The sequence below is a fragment of the Spermophilus citellus genome, assembly GCF_964194105.1.
Source record: "Spermophilus citellus genome assembly, chromosome: 10".
NCBI classification, from domain to species: Eukaryota; Metazoa; Chordata; class Mammalia; order Rodentia; family Sciuridae; genus Spermophilus; species Spermophilus citellus.
This window is the reverse complement of record NC_138197.1, coordinates 130,333,547-130,355,005: the sequence shown is the minus strand read 5'-3', so window position 1 is coordinate 130,355,005 and position 21,459 is coordinate 130,333,547. Positions and strand designations below refer to the sequence as shown.

Genomic DNA, 21,459 nt, shown 5'->3' with positions numbered 1-21,459 from the left:
CTCTGAAAGCAAAATCCTGATTCAGCAGCAGGAAAACTAAGAAGTAACCTTATTTGCTCCAGGAACCCTTCAAAAGGCAGAAGAATTAGTAGCAACAAGTCCTACAGAAGTGGGAGTAAAGTCTAGACTAAAACAGAAAAACTGGTTGCTAGTTTGTTTAAAAGCAAATGGAGGGCTGGGGCTATAGCTCAGTGGAAGAGCACTTGCCTAGAATGTGTAAGAGACTGGGTTTGATCCTTAGCACCACATAAAAAGATAAACAAATAAAAGCAAATGGACTCCAACCCCTTCCATGAGACTATATAACAAAGCGACTTATGTTCCTTACCCTGGCAGGAGTTTAGAGACTTATTCCCTGAAGGTGAAACTGAGAGCCTCTGAATTGTTCAGATAGAAGACACTTACTGAGAATGTAGAGAAGTCCACAAAGCTCACGCTGTGAATGTTGAGAGGCCCCACTTAGCCACTTAGACTCCTCTAAGCAGGAACCTGAAGAGTGTCCTCTAACCTGACCAGCCTGAGGGGAGACCTTAAGATCCTGACATCAGGATTCCTCCAACTTTTCCTTAATGAAACCCACAGCTTCTCAGCCCCACTCTAACAAAGAACTTCCCATGAGCTTTCTAGTGCCTCATCCTTAAGTGTAATAAGGTAGTCAAAGATCAGTAGACATCTGAGAAAACTTCCCAAGTAAAAGCAATACAAAAAACAAAAGAGCAACATAAAGAAGACTGAAGAAAAATGAGTACTTCAATAAAACTCTTCTCAGAAAGGTAAAAATTATGTCCATGAAACAAATATGGAATAAAATACTATAAAATGAACATTAATTGGAAAGAGCTCTTCCAAATTAAAAATACAAAGTAAAAAAATAAAACAATGTATTGAAATAAAAAGTCAAGAAAATCTCCCAGAAATTAATACACAGTGGTAAAAAGATGAAAAACTCTCAGAAAACAAAATTAGATGAACAATCCAGGATTCCCATCATCTAAATAGCAATCCAGAAAAAGAGAACAAAATTAATACAGAAGAAAAAGATATAACTGGAAAAAAAAATGCCCTTGGAAGCTGCCTGGCCTTGACCAGCTCCTAGGTACATGGCTGGTAGAAAGCTCTGTTTTGCAGGGTCTCTCACCTCAGGAAAGCAGAAGCAGCCTTCACGGCCTCAGCAGCCACCTCCAGCACAGGGCTGCTCACTGCCTCTTGGAGGGCACGGCTGGCATCCCCACACATGGCTGAGCTTGTGAACAGCCTGATCTCCTCCGGCTGCCTGGAGAATGGTAGACGAGAAGCAAATTGGTGAACTCCTACTGCTGGCCACCAGAAATAAAAGCTCACTTTTCCTTTTCCAGTCTGGCCCCTATGGGTGTGATGCTCTCCCACTTTGCTCACCTAGTCAGGATCTCAGCAAACAGCAGTAGGCCCTGCTTGTGCAGCTCTGTGTTGGTCAGCTTCAGGCTTCCCTGAAGGCTCCTCACCACTGCCTCAATCCCTAATTCAAGATGACATGCCAGAGGCCAGGAATCAGTACTCTGCAGTTCCTTCATCACCCACCCAAGAGAGGTGACATGCTCTGGGTAGTACCTACTGGCTGGAGGAACCTTTATGGAGGAACCCTGATGAAGTTAAGCCTATGAGACCCAGCTGGGAGATCTTCAAGGACAGACTTTCATTAGATTAATCTCTGTCTCCCCTACCTTAGTACAAGCCACAGTACAGGCCTTGATGGTAAATACCTACTGACCAAGTTACATATTCTCTATTTGACATATTCCTACTCCTCCTTGAAGAATCAGCTTGAACCTCTGCTCCTCCAGGAAGCCTTCCCTAATCCACTCAGGCAGAGATGTAAACCTCCTTGAGCTCCCACAGTCCTTATGCTTCCATTTAGCACAGCTCTAATGAGTTTCTAATGAAATTGCCTGTTCACAAATCTCTCTCCACTTCCTGGGGATAAGGACCATGCTATAGGCCTTTCCAAATATCCAAGACCTACCCTGGCATAGACTAAGAAGAGAAAATTTAAAATGAATGATTAAATGTGCCCATTCTAAAAATCCAGATGTGATAATAAAAAGTCCCAACAAAAACAGCATCATCAGTATGGTAGGGGAAAGGACAGTTTCAAGAAACTTTAAAAGGATGAAATTAACAAAACTTAGGGACTAACTAGATGAACATATATCTGGAGTATGTAGGGCCTGAATCCAAGACTGAGTAACATTTAGAATTGTCTTTAATGTGCAACAGGAATTCATTTAGGAGCTAATTGGAAGGCCTTTCCCTTGCTGAAGAGTCTAAACATATTTCTGCTAATCAGTGAACAGCAGAACCATTTGGATATTAGTGCTTATATACTGAATCTGGTAATGTGTTTGAGATGATGGAAATTCTCAGTCTAGTGCTTCCCTCAAGTAGAGGCCAGCTCCCCATCACTGCTACTACTACTACTACTACCAATTTCAAACATCCGTCAACCAGACCCAGAGCTAATACAGGACCCACACTACCAACCATACACCGTGTGACACTTGGAAAAGAAGAGTGGCTCTTCTGCCAGGAGTATCAAGCAGTTGTAGATGGACCAGATGAGCACTTCGCTGGATGAGGAAAGATGCTCAAAGAGGAATTCTGGCCAGGCAGGGGGGAAGAAAACAATAAATGACAGCCATGAGATCACGACCCTTTAACTGATACAAAGGCCTTGGATGTATTCAGCATCTTAATCCTGATGCTGTTTCTGTTCACACACCCTCTCCATGAGACATGGTCATCAATTCGCAGATAAAACTGTAAAGTATTCAGGGTTCTGGTCTAAATCATTTCTTTTTAACAGATGGAGAAAATGAGGCAAGAGAGGCACAGTCAGTGGCAGAAGTAGGTCTGGAACTTATGGAACTCAGGTCTCTTAATTCTCAGGATAGCAGAAGTATGATGCAGAAAAAGATTTCTCAAAGTCAGAGAAACTTGATTTTATATCCCATCTCTGCCCCATGACGAGCCTTGTGGGTTTGAACCAGTTATTACCCTTCTCTGAGCCTCATTTCCCCTCAATTTCATTTACAACCCCTCAAGTTGGTTTACATTCCCCATACACCCACATCTCCTATAAAAATGGGTATGTGCCTTGAAGCAGTGGCACACGCCTATAATCCCAGCAGCTTAGGAGGCTGAGGCAGGAGGATCACAAGATCAAAGCCAGCCTCAGCAACTTAGCGAGGCCCTAAGCAATTTAGTGAGACCCTATCTCAAAATAAAAATTTAAAAGTGGGTTGGGGGACTGGAGCTGTGGCTCAGTGGTAGAGCACTTGCCTAGCATGTGTGAGACACTGAGTTAAATTCTCAGCACTGCATATGAATAAATGAATAAAATAAAGGCCCACCAATATCTAAAAAAAATATTTTTAAAAAGTGAGCTGGGGATGTGACTTAGTGGTTAAATATCCCTGGATTCAATCCCTAGTCATTCCCCCCACCAAAGTGAGGAATTAAATGTGGTAACATTTATAAACACCTCAGGGCATATCTCCTGGCTCCTTACAGGTCCTAGAGAAACATTAGTTCCCTTTACCTTTCTGACCTACAGATTTTTCTCCACCCCACACTAGGTTTTACTCCTAGAAATTCAAATAAATCACAAAAAGCAGGAACAAATTACTCAAGATCATATAAAGAAATATGTAGCAAGAGGATAAAGAAATTATGAAGCCTACTTCACATAAAACTGACCCTATACCCACCCCATTTCTTTGGTGTGAGCTATCAAAGATCCCCTGACAAGGATGCTGCCATTGCTGTGATCCTCAGGGCTCCAACTGAAACCATGGGGGTCCATGGAGGAGAAGATTAGAGGGCCTCCTTACCTGGGATGTCAGCATGGATAAAAGCCGGGGCATGCTTCACTGGAGAGTGGACCAACACTGCAGTTATACAATGGGCACTGGCCACCTGCAGGGTCTCATCTCTGGAGAGGAGAAACTGGAGAAACAGTCAGGGAAAAAAAATACCCCAGTCACACCACTGATAGCATCAGAGGACCCAGCCCCAGTGCCTCAGGGCAGGAGCCTGATTTACCTCTGATCTCTCCTGTACTATATGGTACCCAGCACATAGGAAAATAGACATCAATTTTGGAAAAGAATCTCTGTGAAGTACACTGATGAGAAACAGAATGAAAGCTCATAATGTAAAACCCACCAGTGCCATTCAAAGAACACTAAAACCACCATCAAGTAGTGCTCATGTCTTCACTGACAAAAGTACTTTGAAAGCCCTCATCTGGTTTGATATTTGCAGCAAGCAGCACATATATCACCAGGATATATGTGCTGGTGACATAAGAAGGGAAGGTTCCACTATGATCTTCACTTCAATGAACAGGTACATAGCATGCCTGAGGAAGTTATAATTAGACAGGCCTACCTGCAGGACTGAGCCTGGGCTGATTTGGGAACCTGAATTTTAGGAGGGTTCCTACCACTCCCAGAACTGATAAGGGTGTGTGACTAAACATTTGAACAAACATGTTGAACACCTGCTTCCCTCCCAAGAGTCTGGAATTTTGGTATGTATGAGGCAGAGGGTACTTCCATGATCAGCCAGACCCCAACAAAAACACTGGGCCCTGAGATTCTAATGAGCTTCCCTTGTAGGTAATGTTTCACATGTGTTACAATTCATTGCTAAAGGAATTACATGTGCTCTGTGTGACCCCCTATAAGAAAACTCTGGAATCTTGTGCTTGGTTTACCCCAAATCCCATCCCATGTGCCTTTTCTTTCTGCTGATTTTTCTTTGTATCCTTTCACTGTAATAAATCATTACATAGTGTATAACTATATGTGAGTCCTCTTAGCGAATCATCCCACCTGGAGGAGGTCTTGGGGACCCTTCACCAGGTTAAGTTACTTACCACACCGCTAAGAGGTGACAAAACTAAGGCAGAAATCTAATTCAGCCACATCCAAATATAGGAATCTTCCCACACCTGAGTGCCCCATTAAAATTTTAGATCAGGTTACCCCTTTATTCAAAACCTCCCAATGAATTTCCACTGCTCTCTGACATTCAAACTCCTACTAGACACATGCTAGGCAAGCGCTCTACCACTGAGTTACAACCCCAGCCTTGGTATTATTATTTTTTTATTTTTTTAAATATTATGTATCTTGATTACTGAGTATTTTACAGCCATTAGGGGGGGCTCCTAACACTTCCAGAAACAAGAAAAGAATCAATTGCAACCACAGATTTTAAATATAATATGAACTGATCTTTTGTGGGGGAATGCCTAGCAGCAAGCAGCACATATATCACCAGGAAAGGTAGAGTGTGCCTGATTTTATAGCTTCCAAGGAAAAGGACCAAGTCTATTCACGTTCGGAAGAAAAGCATCTGGAGACAGAAGATTTAACCCATCTCTGTCATAATATGTCATTATACGTCAAAATTGTCTTATTACAAGCAGACACCTACTTTATTAGTGTGCAAAGGAGTTTAGATATTATTCTTTATCTTGGTCTCTTTTCTAAAGGAAATAACATATGGTATTTTACATCAAGATGTTATTCATGGGGACTGGGGTTGTGGCTCAGTGGTGGAGCTCATGGCTAGCATGTGTGAAGCACTGGGTTTGAGTCTCAGAACTGTGTATAAATAAATAAAATAAAGGTCCATCCAAAAAATATATGTATATAATATATATATGTGTGTGTGTGTGTGTGTGTGTGTATAAAATATGTATATATAAAGATGTTGTTGATGTAAGGCAAACTGCTATTTTATGTACCATTTAATGGGTAGCACATTTTCTTTTCCCTTTTTTTTAATATATATTTTTTAGATGTTGATGGACCTTTATTTTATTCATTTATTTATATGCAGTACTGGGAATCAAACGCAGTGCCTCACACATGCTAGACAAGCGCTCTACCACTGAGCCCCAACCCCAGCCTCTTCTTTTCTCTTTATTTATTTTGTACTGGGGATTGAACCTGGGGGTGATTTACCATCGAGCTACATTTTTAAAAATTTTTTTTAGTTGTAGATGTACATAATACCTTTATTTTATTTTTTTTTATTTTTATGTGGTACTGAGGATCAAACCCAGTGCCTCACACGTGCAAGGCAAATGCTCTACCACTGAGCTACAACTTCAGCCCCTAAGGCACATTTTTAAATTTTTGAGACAGGACCTGCCAAGTTGCTTAGGGCCTCACTAAATTGCTAAGGCTGGCCTCGAACTTGCAATTCTCATGCCTCAGCCTCCCAATTATCTAGGATTTCATGTGTGCACCACCACATCTGGCACACATTTTCTTAAGAAAAGAATAGTACCAATTAAACTATGACACACCATTGATGGTAAAGTATCTCCCATCAGAGCTGAGCACAGTGGCACACACCTATGATCCCAGCCACTCCAGAGGCTGAAGCAGGAGTATCACAAGTTCAAGGCCAGCCTCAGCAACTTAGCGAGGCCCTAAGCAACTTAGCAAGACCCTGTCTCAAACTAAAAAACAAAAAAGACTGAGGATGTGGCTCAGTGATAAAGCACCCTTAGGTTAGGACCCAGTACAAAAAAAAATATATATATATATATATTAAATATATATATATAAAATAAATATATATATATAAAATATATATATATAAAATAAATATATATATATATGACCTTTCAGGGCTTCCGTGACTTGCTCTGCTTAATCTCTAGCCTCATCTTATGCCACTTTACCTCACCTCCCACCCACCAGCCATCCAACCAACTCCATCAGTTTCCAGAATTCACTGAGGCCTTCTCTCCCTCTGGCCTTGATTTGCTACTCCTGCCTGAAAGGCTTTTCTGCCCACTCTTCATGTCATTTCTTATTAATTCTTGAACTGTCAGCTCAAAAGTCATCCCTTAAGAGAAGCCCTGCCTGACCACTCAACCTGTAAGTGGTTTCTCCACAGCTACCTCGTCCTGTTATTTCCTTCTCAGCACTTACCACAATCTGTAATTACTTTGGTTGTTCATTCAGTCATGTAGCAATTGCCTTACTCACTAGTCTGTAAACTGTGCTAGAGCAAAAAGTTCGTTTATATACCATGATGTTCCCAGTGCCTAACATAGACAGTGACGTATCACATTAATGCCTGGTATTTGACAAAATGAAGGAATCAATATTGCAACAGCAGGAACACAAACATTAACAACCTACTCCTATAGCATGAATTTTGGGAGAAAGTTTTGATCATTACCCAAAGTGCAGAAAAGAACAGCATTAGACTCTGGCCATTACAAAAATGCCAGAATGGAGGTATAAAGATACATGCCAATATTATCTTTACTTAAAATTTTGAAATTTATTCATCAATATTTTTGCATTGTATTTTAAATATTTTTAGTTGTGGATGGACACAATAACTTTATTTGTTTATATTTTTATGTGGTGCTGAGGATTGAACCCAGTGCCTCACACATGCTAGGCAAGCGCTCTACCACTGAGCTACAAAAATCCCAGCCTTTGTATTATTATTTTTTTATTTTTTAAATATTATGTATCTTGATTACTGAGTATTTTTGAGCACCTACTTAAATTCTATGCCCATTGCAAGTTCCTCCCTCACTCCCTTAGCCCCAATCATACTGGTGGGATTATAAAATAAACCCTAATCATCCAAAGATGCAATGGAAAAAGAGTTTCAATGTATTGATGGAGAGTAGGACCCCAAAACCAATATTTCTGTCTTTACGAAATAATCTTGCCCCAGGAAAGTGTACTCTTTAGTCTCTGCCACGGCTACCACCATGCTGCCTTGGTGTACTGTGAGGCAGCAAGACCCTTTTCTTAAGTCCTTGTACACCTGTTGGACTCAGGATCAAATGTCCTAACCACTTGATAACAGGACTTCCTGGATAAAAGCAGAAAAATGAGGGGCTGGGGATGTGGCTCAAGTGGTAGCGTGCTTGCTTGGCATGCCTTGTGGCCCGGGTTTGATCCTCAGCACCACATACAAACAAAGATGTTGTGAACCCCGAAAACTAAAATAAATAAATAAATATTAAAATTCTCAAAAAAAAAAAAAAAAGAAAAATGAATTCAGGGACCTGATATAAACTTTCCTGGTTTAAATACACAGACCTGCATGGACCATTCTAGAAGCATCCCAGGGAAACAAAGAGGAACAGTGTGCTTTGGATCTTTATCTATCCCCAACTGATCCTTCATCACTTCTGACTAGAGCTCCTCCTCCTTCCTACGGAAAGAGCCCCACTGCTGGTCAATCAACCCTTGAAATGTCCTAACCACTTGATAACAGGAGAATATACAGCTCTGCTATACTCTGTGCTGAGCACTGGGGAGCAAAACACCAGATTTAGGTGTTACTCTGAAGAAGCTCCAAGTCCATCAACCACAATATGGTGAGACAAGCATTATGACAGAGGACACATTCTGCCTAAAGGAGCCAGGGTAACAGGGAGCCCTACAGGCCTAGAGCTGAATCAGATCAACAATGAGAGAGGAAATAGGCTACAGGCAGAGGGAAGAGCTCCTGCACAGCACAGACAGAATGACCCAGCATGGGCTGGGGATGTGGCTCAAGCGGTAGCGCGCTCGCCTGGCATGCGTGCGGCCCGGGTTCGATCCTCAGCACCACATACCAACAAAGATGTTGTGTCCTGCCAAGAACTAAAAATAAATATTAAAATTCTCTCTCTCTCTCTCTCTCTCTCTCTCTAAAAAAAAAAAAATGTTAAATTATAAAAAAAAAAAAAAAAAAAAAAAAAAAAGAATGACCCAGCATGAAAAGGACCAGGGAGAAGCTACTTAAGGCTGGAGTGCTGGGTTGCACAGGTAAATGAGGCTCAAGGAGACACAGGGTCCAGATAAAGGGACTTTCAGCGCCACGCTGGGACACTTATCCCTAAAACAACTGAGGTGGCTTTGTTTCTGTGCTGTATGTTGTCACATCACACAACATAACCAGTCAGGGTCTTCCAAGTGAATTTAAGCTAAATAAGACACAGACAGAAAGTACCTTTTCTTTGTTCAGCGACCACTGCTTAGCCTCAGCTACCCAAAAGGGGGCAAGCAGGCAAAAAGAGGGTGAGGAATATGTGCTGGACCTTTTCATTGGGGAGAAGCTATTCAAATGAGGCAAGGGGTCAGGTTTACAAAGGAATAAGTGAGTATAACCCAACCCCCTCTGTGCCGACTACTCCTAGGGCCAGGCCTTGTTATCCCAGCGAGGGAAGAGCCCAAGTCAGGACTCATGGCACTACCGCACCAGACTACAGTGATCTTTCAGATCCCAGTGGTGCATTACACTATAAAAGCCCCTATAAGCATCAGGACTTAAAGGTGCTTCCATTTGGAGTGGCTCCCTACAGTATTCTCCGTTTTCAGGCAGTTCAGATGTGAAGAAATAGATACTGAATAATAATTTATAACAGAAAAAAAAATCTTATTTTGAGTCTTCTAATAGCATATCTATTATGGCCAGTAAGAAACATTTTTGGGGAGGCTGGGGTTGTGAATCAGTGGTAGAGCACTTGCCTAGCATATGTGAGGCCCTGGGTTTGATTCTCAGCACTACATAAAAATAAATAAATAAATAAATAAGAAAGACATTTTGGAAATGGATAAAAGGTGTGGTGGATGAGGACAGACCCAGGAAGTACTTGGGTTCCACTGTTATTGAAACTAGAGACAAGGAAACAAAAGACAATTACCTTTTTGAGCACCAAAGGCAGTGAGGTCTCTCCTGGAGGCCCCTCCACACTCTGAGCAGTTTCTGCCAGTGCAGATTTGTTCATGATCATGGACACAAAAAGATCATACTTCAGCAGCTGCCTTAACAAACCTAGGAAGCAAAGAGGTTGAGAAGAGAGGTAAGAGGAGCACAGGTACTCCTAGAGTACTCCCAAGATAGAGCCTAAGACATCTCTGGAGAAACCTCTTCAGGTCTCCATAGACATGAAGAATGGTTAGAATCCTTAAGCACCAGGTTGCTTTCTGCAACCCAGCACACTCCCACAGGGACCTAATAAGAACCTACTAAGTCTAGGCTTAAGGGTCTAGGGGTTCAACACTAAGTAAGACAAACATAACCCAAAATCACCCTATTGAACTGCATTTCATAGATAAAAGGATAATATCAATTTCACCACAACATCATCTTTCCCCTGGCATAACTCCTGACACACAGCAGGAACTCAATAAATATTTTTTACTTTGTTGGGTATAGTTGGTATACACCTATAATCCCAGCTACTTGGGAGGCTGAAAAAAGAAGATCACAAGTTTGAGGCCAATCTGAGCAATTCTGTGAGAATTTGTCTTAGAACAAAAAATAAGGGGGCTGGGATTGTGGCTCAGCAGTAGAGCGCTCGCCTAGCACACGCAGGGCCCTGGGTTCGATCCTTGGCACCACATATAAATAAATGAATGGAATAAGGGTATTGTGTCCAACTACAACTAAAAAAATAAATATTAAAAAAGGAAGGGCTGGGAATATGGTAAAGCATCCCTGGGTTCAATCTCCAGTACTGGGAAATATATATTTGTATATATATCTGACTGAACAAATGGAGCACATGCTTCTGCAAAGGGAACAGACATAAAAATAGGTGCAGTGGTGCACACCTGTAATCCCAGCAGCTCAGGAGGCTGAGACAGGAAGATTCCAAGTTCAAGGCCAACTCAGCAACTTAGCAAGACCCTGTCTCAAAATAAAAAATAAAAAGAACAGGGGATGTGGGCTGAGGTAGAGCTGAGGATATGACCCAGTGGTAGAGTGCTCACCTAGCAGGTGTGAAGCACTGGGTTAAATCCTCAGCACCACATAAACATAAATAAATAAAAGGCATTGTGTCCATCTACAACTAGAGAAAATATTTAAAAAGAAAAAAAGAGCTGGGGATGTAACTCCATAATGAAATGTCTCTGGGTTAAATTTCTAGTACCCTCCCCCTAAAAAAAGTCACACAAAGTTGAGCACTGTGGTGCACACCTGTACTCCCACCTACTCAGGAGGCTGAGGCAGGAGGATTGCTTAAGCCAGGAATATAAAGGCTAGCCTGGGCAACATAAAATGACACCATCTCAAAACAAACAAAAAATAAAAATGAGTCACACAAATGATTACTTAACAATTGTGATGAATGATACAAATGAAGAATGGCCAGACTTATGAAAACGTATACAGGAGGATCTAACTAAGTGTAGGGATCAGTAAAGCCTTCACCAGCAAGTTAAAGTTGAGCCTGAAGGATAATTAGGTGAAACTATGTGAAGGGAGAAAGCGAAGGGAACAACATTCCAGAAACTGAAAAAAAAACACTGTGGTTGAAAAAAATTTAAAAATCCAGAAATGACGACTGAGAGGTCATTATACTATAAAAGCTCCTATAAGCAATGTTAGGGATTCTGATCCTTATACTGGAAATCATGGGAAGCCACCAACACATTCTGCATAATACATAACTTAGCTAACAGGTGAGCAAACATTGCTTGTCAGAATATTAAAAATTAATCCTAAATATGGTGGGGAAAAAAGCTCAAGGCATTTGTAGGGAATTGGGGGAAGCATCTAATCCAGCCTGAGGCCTTGGGGAAGGCTTCTAGAAAAAGAAGATATCTGAACAAATCTTGAAGGATGAGAACCTGAAACAAGAGCCAACTACTGGGTAGAAAAAAGAATATACAAAGGCATGAGAGTCTGGTGTATTCCTGGAGAAACATTCAGTTTAGAAAGGTTGTTGTGCGGGCTGGGATTGTGGCTCAAGGTAGAGCACCTGCCTAGCACATGTGAGGCACTGAGTTCGATCCCAAGAACTACATAAAAACAAAATAAAATAAAATAAGGGTATTGTGTCCATCTACAACTAAAAATAAATATTAAAAAAAGAAAGGCTGTTGTGAGTGCAGAACAAGGAGAGGGGAAACCTGGATAAGGATTAGATCACAAAGAGCTTAGAAGGATCCAGATTTTTAAGGATAAATGAATAAGATAATATATATCAGCCCCATAGTACTTAATGGTTCAAAGGATGTGACCGCACGCCTAGCTGGGGGTCAGGGCAAGAAGGAAAGGTTCCAGACAAGAGGTGGTATTTAAAACAGGAATCCCCAGCTAATAAAACTGAGACTTCCCTCTGCTATGCACTGGCTAGCTTGGAGACCCACCAGGGACTCAATTTAGGGCCCTTTCTTACCCACTTTAGCTCTAAAATGTCCAATTCCAAGACACCATGTATTCAGGTGTTATTCTGGTGCACCTCTGTGCCAGCACTCATCATACTGGACTGTCCATGTCTGTCTCTCACATTGGTCTATGAGCTTCCCAAGGACAGAAGTCAGCTCTGACCTCAGAGCCCAACGCAGAGCCTGATGCAGAACAAATGCTCACTATATATGTTTGGACTATTCAAAACAGAGCTCTTAACCCAAATTGTGATGAAGCACCATCACTCATAGACTATGCTTTTCCTTATAGCTCCTGCTCTGAAATAGACCCTCATTCATTCACCAATCACAGTGCACATCTTCTTTATGTAAAATATGAAAACTGGGGTTAGTGTTGTAGCTCAGTGGTAGAACACATGCTTAGCATGTACAAAACCCTGAGTTCAATCCCCAGCATCAAAAAATAAAGTGGAATAAAATACAGAAGTTTCCTTCTCAGAAGCAACTTGTAGTTCTTTTGTATTTATGAAAGTAAGTAATAGAACAAGAGGCTGGAAGTTGGTACTGAGGCTCCTAAAGAGCCTTGAAGAAGAAGCAGAGAAACCTAGACTCTACCTTGGAGTCGAGAAAGGACCATGGGAAATTTTTCTGGCTAGGAAAGTGAATGTATAGTGGATATAAGCTGTAGAGTCTTAAGATTAACTTAGCAGCAAGTATAGGATGCACGAGAATAGGCAGAAAAGACCCAAAGCAGAAAAACTGTTGTCCTACGTTCCTTCCTCTTTTTCTCCCAAAAGCAACATTCTTAAGATGCCACACTGACTTGACTCTAGGCATTTTTCACAGTCTATACATCTGATCTCCAAACTCCTGGATTCTACCTTTTGCATAACAGCAAATTTCCCCACCACTAGAGCATCCAATATCTCAAGTCCTCAAGCAAAACCTCAGAAACTTGTTCTTTTTTCTCCAATTCCATGTCTCACCTAAGCAGTTGATCTGGAACTCCTTAGTCTGGGCACCTTCCATGGTAGAAAGAAAGAGAGGACACAGCTTCTCCCGGAAATGGCCTGAAAGCATCTCAGCAGCCATGGGTGAGGAGTAGAGCTTCCCATACAAGTAACAGACAGAAGCTTGAACCCCTTCATTGGGGTATACCAAGCCTCTTAGCAGATGCTCCATCAGGCCACCTGTCCAGAAAACAATCAAAGAGCAGGGAGAAATCAATCCCTGGATACCATCCCTGTCAACTGCCACCTGAAACTCCAAACTCTTATTCCCAATGAGGCAATTCCCTATAACCCCCCCCCAACACACACACTATAAATACTTTCTGGGTGCTTCATCAAGAGAAAACCAAAAAGAAAAGAAAAGAAAATAGAAAGCAAAGTTTAACCAAGTTAAGCAATCTTTCCTTGGACAGATCCTCCATAAGATATTTACTTTCATTTCAATTATGAAAAATAAGTACTTCTATATTCCAGAATTCATTCCTCCTTCCACTCAAAAGAAAGGACATAGTAAGTATCAGTTTATATTAAAAGAATGAGTATACTTGCCCAAGACCAGATTTTAAAAATTGACCTCTTTCAAACTGTCCAACTTGGAGCACATTTTGCAGATGTGGATACTAAAGGCTAGAGAAGGAGAGTAATGACTTTCCAGATGAACACAGTGAATGGGCCACCCAGATTGGCAGTATGACCAAAGCAGGCAAAGGGTAGGGTTGTATCTTCCCCATAGGTCACTCACCATGCTCCATTACAAGCTTGTCTGCCAAGGCAGGGATGGTATCCACCAACTTGCCAAGAAGAGTCAGGGTGGCCTGGCTGCCTCGCATGGAGGGCATGCTACACAGCTATAGAAAGTGAACATACTCTGCTGTCAGTTAGAATCAGGACAGACTGCCCACAAAAACGGATCTTGCCCTTCCCACCCCAATGCCTGTATTATGTAAGTCTCTCATTATAATTGGCTTTTTAAAACTAAGTATCCATCTCATTAAACTGAAAACTCCCAGAGGAAAGACACTGACTCAAATTCCTCTCAGAGTCCTTAGTACATATCTAGCTCAATACTCGTTTGTTAAACTGAATAAAAATTAGAAAATATTGGGATGGAGTTATAGCTGTAAGTAGAGTAGTAGAGTGGTAGAGCTTGCCTAGCATTAGTGAGGCACTGGGTTCAAATCTCAGCACAATAAATAAATAAATAAATAAATGTCCATCAACCACAAAAATTTTTTTTTTTTAATTTAAAAATATTTGGGCTCAGGATGTGGCTCAAGTGGTTGCGTGCTCGCCTGGCATGCTTGAGGCACTGGGTTCGATCCTCAGCACCACATAAAAATAGAGTGAAGATATTGTGTCCACCTAAAACTAAAAAATAAACATTTAAAAAATATATATTTAAAATTTTTTTTTAATATTTTAAAAATTAGGAAATATTTCCTCCTATAGAACCAGAAACAAGGTGGAAATGTCATAAAGACAAAACTGCTCAGTGCAGAAATAAAATAATAAAATTATCATCAGCATTACTATAGCTACTAATATTGAGCAATCTATGTGCCAGACATAATGCTTAATGCTTTATAGTGGGAGTCAACAGTAAATATTTCACCTATCCTACTGACTAGTTATACCACTTTGGGCAAGACTCCTAACTCCTCTATTAGGAAATAACAAATAGCACCACCTTCATAGGGTTGTTGGTGGAAACAGATTAAGTTTGTGCATATAATAAAGCACCTAACACCTGGGTGTGGTAGAACACAAATGTAATCCCAGTGAACTCCAACAGGAGGATCGAAAGTTCAAGGCCAGCCTCGAAAACTTAGCAAAATCCTGTCTTAAAATAAAAATTAAAAAGTATTGGGGGGCTGGGGATGTGGCTCAAGTGGTAGCGCGCTCGCCTGGCATGCGTGCGGTCCGGGTTCAATCCTCAGCACCACATACCAACAAAGATGTTGTGTCCGCCGAAAACTAAAAAATAAAATATTTAAAAAAAAAAAAAAGTATTGGGGATGTTAAATCATCAGTACCAAAAATAAATAAATAAATGAATAAATCATCTAACAGTGCCTAGTATATAGAAAGTGCTCTATAAATGTTAAATGCTATATTCATGATGATAAGTACCAATCTAAGCAATTATGAATTTAATCTGACTTATTATTAATCACAAAGTAATTATAATAATTTAAATAAAATTTATAGTTAATGCTTTGTTATTGATTGTGTTAAGATGAACATTTATATTTTACAAAATAAAAAAAAGTGACTCGGGCTGGGGTTGTGGCTCAGTGGTAGAGCTTGCCTAGCATGTGTGAGGCATTGGGTTCAATTCTCAGCACCACAAAAAAAATAAATAAATAAAACAAAGGTATCGTGTCCATTAAAAAATAAATTAAAAAGTGACTCTAATATTATTCCTCATCTTAAACATAATAAAAAATTTGCTATTTATTCTTTTATTATGTTGAAGAAAGCATGCCCACTTAATTCTTACCTTAGAACCTGATAAAAGCAAATGCCTTCTGTACAAAGCAATGTACACAATTCAAAGCCAAATAAAAACACTAAACCAAAATAGTGAACATATTTCCCTGATTAATACATCAAGGAAATCTGTATTGTATTTAGAAAGATACAAAGAATGGGTCATGGGATGACCAGAAAGATGGGACTTCATCTCATGGAAATAGCACTTGGCAGACTGAAGGGAGAGGAATTCCTTGAAAGCTGCAAAGAGTGTTGGAACAGAATGAAAAGCCCCAAATCCTAGCTCTGGCTAGTCCCTTTTCCTTTTTGGATTTCAATCTCCCCACCTATTCAAAAAGGGATTGGGGGCTGGGGCTGTAGCTCAGTGGTCCAGCGCTCACCTAGCATGCAGGGGGCACTGGGTTCGATCCTCAGCACCACATAAAAATTAAATAGATACTATATCCACTAAAACTAAAAAAAAATATATATATATTTTTTAAAAAGGGATTGGATCAGCTCTAACAGAAGTTGAAGGTTCTGAGGGGCCTCAAGAACCCACAACTTGCTGGGTACAGTGACTCACACCTGTAATCCCAGCAGCTCAGAGGCTGAGGCAGAAGGATGGCAAGTTCAAAGCCAGCCTCAGCAACTCAGCAAGGCCCTAAGCAGTTTAACAAGATCCTGTCTCAAAATAAAGAATAAAAAGGGCTGGGGATGTGGCTCCGTGATTAAGTGCCCCTAGGTTCAATCCCCAGTACCAAAAAAAGAACCCACAGCAGTATACTGACCTCTCTGTGGCACGCATCTAGTAGGCAATGGACAGTCTGCTCCTGCTTCAGCTGTGTCACAAGCTGGATAAGAACTGAGGAGACATGACAGCAACACTGAGCAGAACACACCCCCAGCTCATAATTCACCTCACAACTCTTCAGGTCAGTCAGAGTAGGGCAGTGACATGCTTGGTTTAAGTGTTTTTTCTGTCTCTGCCATTAAATTATGAGTGTACATGCAAACTAAAGGATTTCAGGCTCCTTTGTTGTTTTATATAAGTGATTCTCAACTCAGGCTGCACATTAGAATCACCTAGGAAGCTTTTAAATATATACACTAATGTCCAGGTCCCTGCCCAAACCAATTAAATTAGAATTTCTAAGAAAAAAGCCCAAGCATCTTTATATTTTTTAAAAAAAATCTTTTTCTTTAGATTTTAGTTTTGGTCAAAGTTATAGAAGCATATTTTTAGACTCTATTTTCATAGCTTTATTTATTATTTATTATTTTTATGTGGTGCTAAGGATCAAACCCAGGGCCTCCTTACACGTGTAAAACAAGTGCTCTACCACTATGCCACAGCCCCAGCCCCGCATCTTTACATTTTAAACATGAAGAACTATAGACATATACTTGAATATATATTTAAATATTTTATAATATACTTGTATATTTATATAATGCATCTTAATAGTTTATAAATGCTTTTGCTAGGGCTGGGGTTGTGACTCAGTGGTAGAGCACTTGCCTAGCACATGTGAGGGCCTGGGTTCGATCCTCAGCATCACATAAAAAATAAATATATAAAATAAAGGTATTGTTTCTAACTATAACTAAAAAATAAATATTAAAAAAATTTTGCTAGTGACTTGGGAGGCTGAGGCAGGAGGATTACAGGTTTGAGGCCAGCCTCAACAACTTAGTGAGGTCCTAATCAACTTAATGAGACCCTGTCTCAAAATTTAAAACATAAAGAGCTGGGGATGTGGCTCTGTGGTTAAGAGTCCCTGGATTCAATCCCCAGTACCAAAAGAAAAAAAATGTTTTCTCATATAAAAATTGATGTATATTTCTAAAGTTATCCAGGTAAGTCTCTTTATTTTTTATTTATTGATGTATTTGTTTGTTTTTGGTAACAGAGATTGAACCCAGGGGCACTTAACCACTGAGCCACAAACCCAGCCCTTTTTATTTTGAGACAGAGTCTCACTGAGTTGCCTAGGGCCCAGTTAAGTTGCTAAGGCTGGTTTTGAACTCACAATCCTCCTGTCTCAGCCTCCTGAGCTGCTGGGATTACAGGTGTGTGTGCCACCATGCCCAGCAGGTAAGTCTCTTATGAAGCCAGAGTTAAAAACTAATACTTTGGGCTGGGGATATGGCTCAAGCGGTAGCGCGCTCGCCTGGCATGCGTGCGGCCCGGGTTCGAGCCTCAGCACCACATACCAACAAAGATGTTGTGTCCGCCGAGAACTAAAAAATAATAAATATTAAAAAAAATTCTCTCTCTCTCTCTCTCTCTCTCTCTCTCTCCTCTTTCACTCTCTCTTAAAAAAAAAAACTAATACTTTATATTACCTCTATTTTTCCCTTCCTCAGAGCCTGCTCCTTTATATACTAAAAAAATGCCAATTATTATTATTTCTCAGCTTCAAATCTACTTTTCTGTATGGTGTTTCTGCTAGTGTCTTGGAGAAGTGGAGAGGAGACTGGATCCTCAAGGCTGAAAAGCTGCTAACAAGATGTAGCAGCTGATGTGGGAAGTTTCTGTCACTGCCAGATAAAGAAGCAGCTTTCTAGGTAATACTCCAAGAAACAGAAAATGAGCAGAGCAGGAAGCAAACAGGAATCATGAGGAAATAGCAAGTTCTTCACGTTCCACCCTTGCATCTCCCTCTAGTGCCTGCCACCTCAGTAAAGTTCTTAAGGTCTAATTATGGACCAACTAGAAGCTGATGGCAGCAAGATTATAACCCTATTCAAGTGTATCCCTGAAAGAAAATTAAGGGTAACCCCCACCCAATGGTCAGAATTTCAAGTGGTTCATATGTTGTCTGGACTGAGATGGTTGGAAGTACATACAGACCACATTGATTAATGGGAAGCTGCTGTTTGGCTGGCTGGTCATGGACTTGGGGAAGACAGAATTGGTGGCAATGAGGTCTGAGAAAGAAGATGGACCTTTCAGAGTGGGGACAAAATATGAAGACATATGTGTCCTATGTGAATACTCCCTAAGGAATTTCTACTTCAAAAGACATTCTGTTTTCTTAGTACTGGGAATTGAGCCCAGGGGCACTTAACCACAGATACACATCTCCAGTCCTTAGGGTCCCACTAATTGCCTGGGCTGGCATTGAGCTTGCTATTCTCCTGCCTCAGCTTCCCATGTCACTTGTATTACAAGCATGCACTGCCGTGCCCAGCAACTACTACAGAGGAGGTTCTGAACAATCAGGTGGACAAACTGGCAAAGGAGATGGATGTCAGTCCTCCTGTTTCCCTAGCTATCTCACGGTACATTCATGAGGTATGAATCCAAGTACCAAATGGCTATGGTAGCATAATTGAAAGCTATGTAGTCTCAACAACATGAATTTCCTCTCATCAAGGCAGAATTGATTACTTATCATGGTATGCCTAAATGGCCCTTGGCAGAGATCTATATTAAGCCCCCAATATGGGACCATTCACCAGATGAGGAGATCAGCCAGTCACATGGTGTCAGATGGATTACGCTATAGCCCTTCCATCATGGAGGGGCACAGATTTGTCCTCAATGGAATAGACATGTATTCTGAATATGGGTTTGCCTTCTCAAGCCATAATACTTCTGCCAGCAACACATCTGTAAACTTATAACTTTACCTGGAATATCTTGTTCACTGCTACAGTGTTCCACACAATATCACTTTGGTCAAGGAACTCACTTCACAGTAAGAGCAGTGCAGCAAGGTACTCATACTCTTGTCCCATATTCCATCACGGGAACCAGCTAGCCTAACAGAATGTGGAAGGGCTCTGAAGAAAGCTATGGCATTACTTGGAAGATACCTGAAAAGATTGGTTTCTATCTTACATGAAATATATTCCTTGAATCAGTGATTAGCATAAGGTGCTGTCTTTCCCATAGCAGAACACGTGGGGCAGGGAATCAATGGGTGAAGTGAGATCACTCCTCTTACTATAACACTTAATAACTCGTTGCAGAATTTTTGTATCAGATTTGCTGTTAGGACTTCCATATGCCATATAAAACACCACAGATGGGGTAGCTTAAACTATATAAGCTTATTTTCTCACAGTTCTGGAGGCACCCAAGATCAATTTATCAGCAGATCTGGTTATTTCTGAAGCCACTCTCCTTGGCTTGCAGATGCCTGCCTTCTCACTGTGTCCTCACATGACTTTTCTTTGTGCATGTGTACCCCTTGTGTCGTTGTATGTTCAAACATCCTCTTCTTATAAGGTCACTAGTCAGATTGGACTAGGGCCCACCCTAATGGCCTCATTTTAACCTATCACTTCTTTTTTTAATATTTATTTTTTAGTTGGACACAGTATCTTTATTTTATTTATATGTGGTGCTGGGGATCGAACCCAGGGCCTTGCACACACTAGGTGAGCGCTCTACCGCTGAGCCACAACCCCAGCCCTACCCTAACCTATCTCCCAATACACTCACATTCTGAGGTACATTCACATTATGGGAGTTAGGGCTTTAATATATGAATTTTAGGGTAATACAATTCATCTCACAACATATCCTATTCCACAACTTTGAATTATGTTAGTTTAAAGTTCTTAGTTCCTAAGGAAAAGATGCTTCCATGAAAGAACACACAATAGTTTCATTAAATTAGAAGTCATAACTATCATCTGGACATTTTGAGCTCCTTATGCTAATAGGAAGAAGGGATCATTCTAGAACCTGGAGTAATTGATCTAGAAAACACAGGGAGGGCTAGGGTTGTGGCTAAGTAGTGGAGTGCTTGCCTGGCACGTATGAGACACTGGGTTTGATCCTCAGCACCACATAAAAATAAATAAATAAAATAAAGGTATTATGTCCATCTACAACTAAAAATATATATTTAAAAAAAAGGAAAACTGTATTTCTACAAACAAGGGCAAAAGGGAATATGTCTGCAACCAGGGATGATCTTGGATGACTCTTATTACTTTCATATTCAATAGTAAACATTAAGGAAAAACTTTAACAATCAAAAAAGGCAGAGCCAGGGCCGAACATGGTGATACAGGCCTATAATCCCAGCAATTTGGGAAGCTGAGGCGGGAGGATCCCAAGTTCAAGTCCAGCCACAGCAACTTAGCAAGACTCTGTCTCAAAATAAAAATGGTTGGGGATTTAGCTCAGTGGTAAAGTACCTCTGAGCTAGATACATCCCCAGTCATTTTTATTCCCAGAAATAAATAAATAGATAGATAGATAGATAGACAGACAGACAGACAGACAGACAAATGGCAGAGCCCCTGAAGATTCAGACCTTTCAGAAATGAAGTTTTTGGGTTACCCTGTCATATAAATATCCTGACCGGGTAAGATCCTGGCTGAAAGCAAAGGAAAGATAGAACTAGTATCATTAACAAGGAAATTATAAATATTAACCACACACTTGTAACTACTTATAGAAATTATTATAGTAACTTTTCATGTGTGCATATTAACTATTTCTTCATTTCTTTTTTTTTTTTTTTTTTGGTATGGGGATTGAACACAAGGGTGGTCTATATCACTGAGCTACATCCTCAGCCCTTTTTATTTTTTATTTTTTTTGAGATTACAGGTGTGGGATTATAGGTATATGCCAATGTGCCCAGTTCCTCTTTTCCTTCTTATTTATAAAAGTTTTGTTGAAGTTTAACTTTGAAATGTAGTCTTTTTTTTTTAAGAGAGAGTGAGAGAGGAGAGAGAGGGAGAGAGAGAGAGAGAGAGAGAGAGAGAGAGAGAGAGAATTTTTTTAATATTTATTTTTTAGTTCTCGGCGGACACAACATCTTTGTTGGTA

At 40.5% G+C, this 21,459-nt stretch overlaps 1 protein-coding gene across 2 annotated transcripts in view; it reads right to left on the bottom strand.

Annotated features, from left to right (window-relative positions):
• Nucleotides 1-21,459, bottom strand: part of MEI1 (meiotic double-stranded break formation protein 1) — a gene marked incomplete at its 3' end in the record, with an annotated part of 82,988 nt that overhangs the window by 53,111 nt on the left and 8,418 nt on the right. For both annotated transcript variants that reach the window (XM_081311411.1, XM_081311410.1), the window contains exons 4-11: nt 16,450-16,523; nt 13,929-14,034; nt 13,163-13,366; nt 9,722-9,852; nt 3,867-3,981; nt 2,518-2,634; nt 1,396-1,495; nt 1,139-1,273 (exon numbers count right to left, since the gene is read on the bottom strand). In XM_081311411.1, the coding sequence (XP_081167537.1) occupies nt 1,139-1,273; nt 1,396-1,495; nt 2,518-2,634; nt 3,867-3,981; nt 9,722-9,852; nt 13,163-13,366; nt 13,929-14,034; nt 16,450-16,523 (982 nt within the window). The remainder of the gene's footprint in view (nt 1-1,138; nt 1,274-1,395; nt 1,496-2,517; nt 2,635-3,866; nt 3,982-9,721; nt 9,853-13,162; nt 13,367-13,928; nt 14,035-16,449; nt 16,524-21,459) is intronic.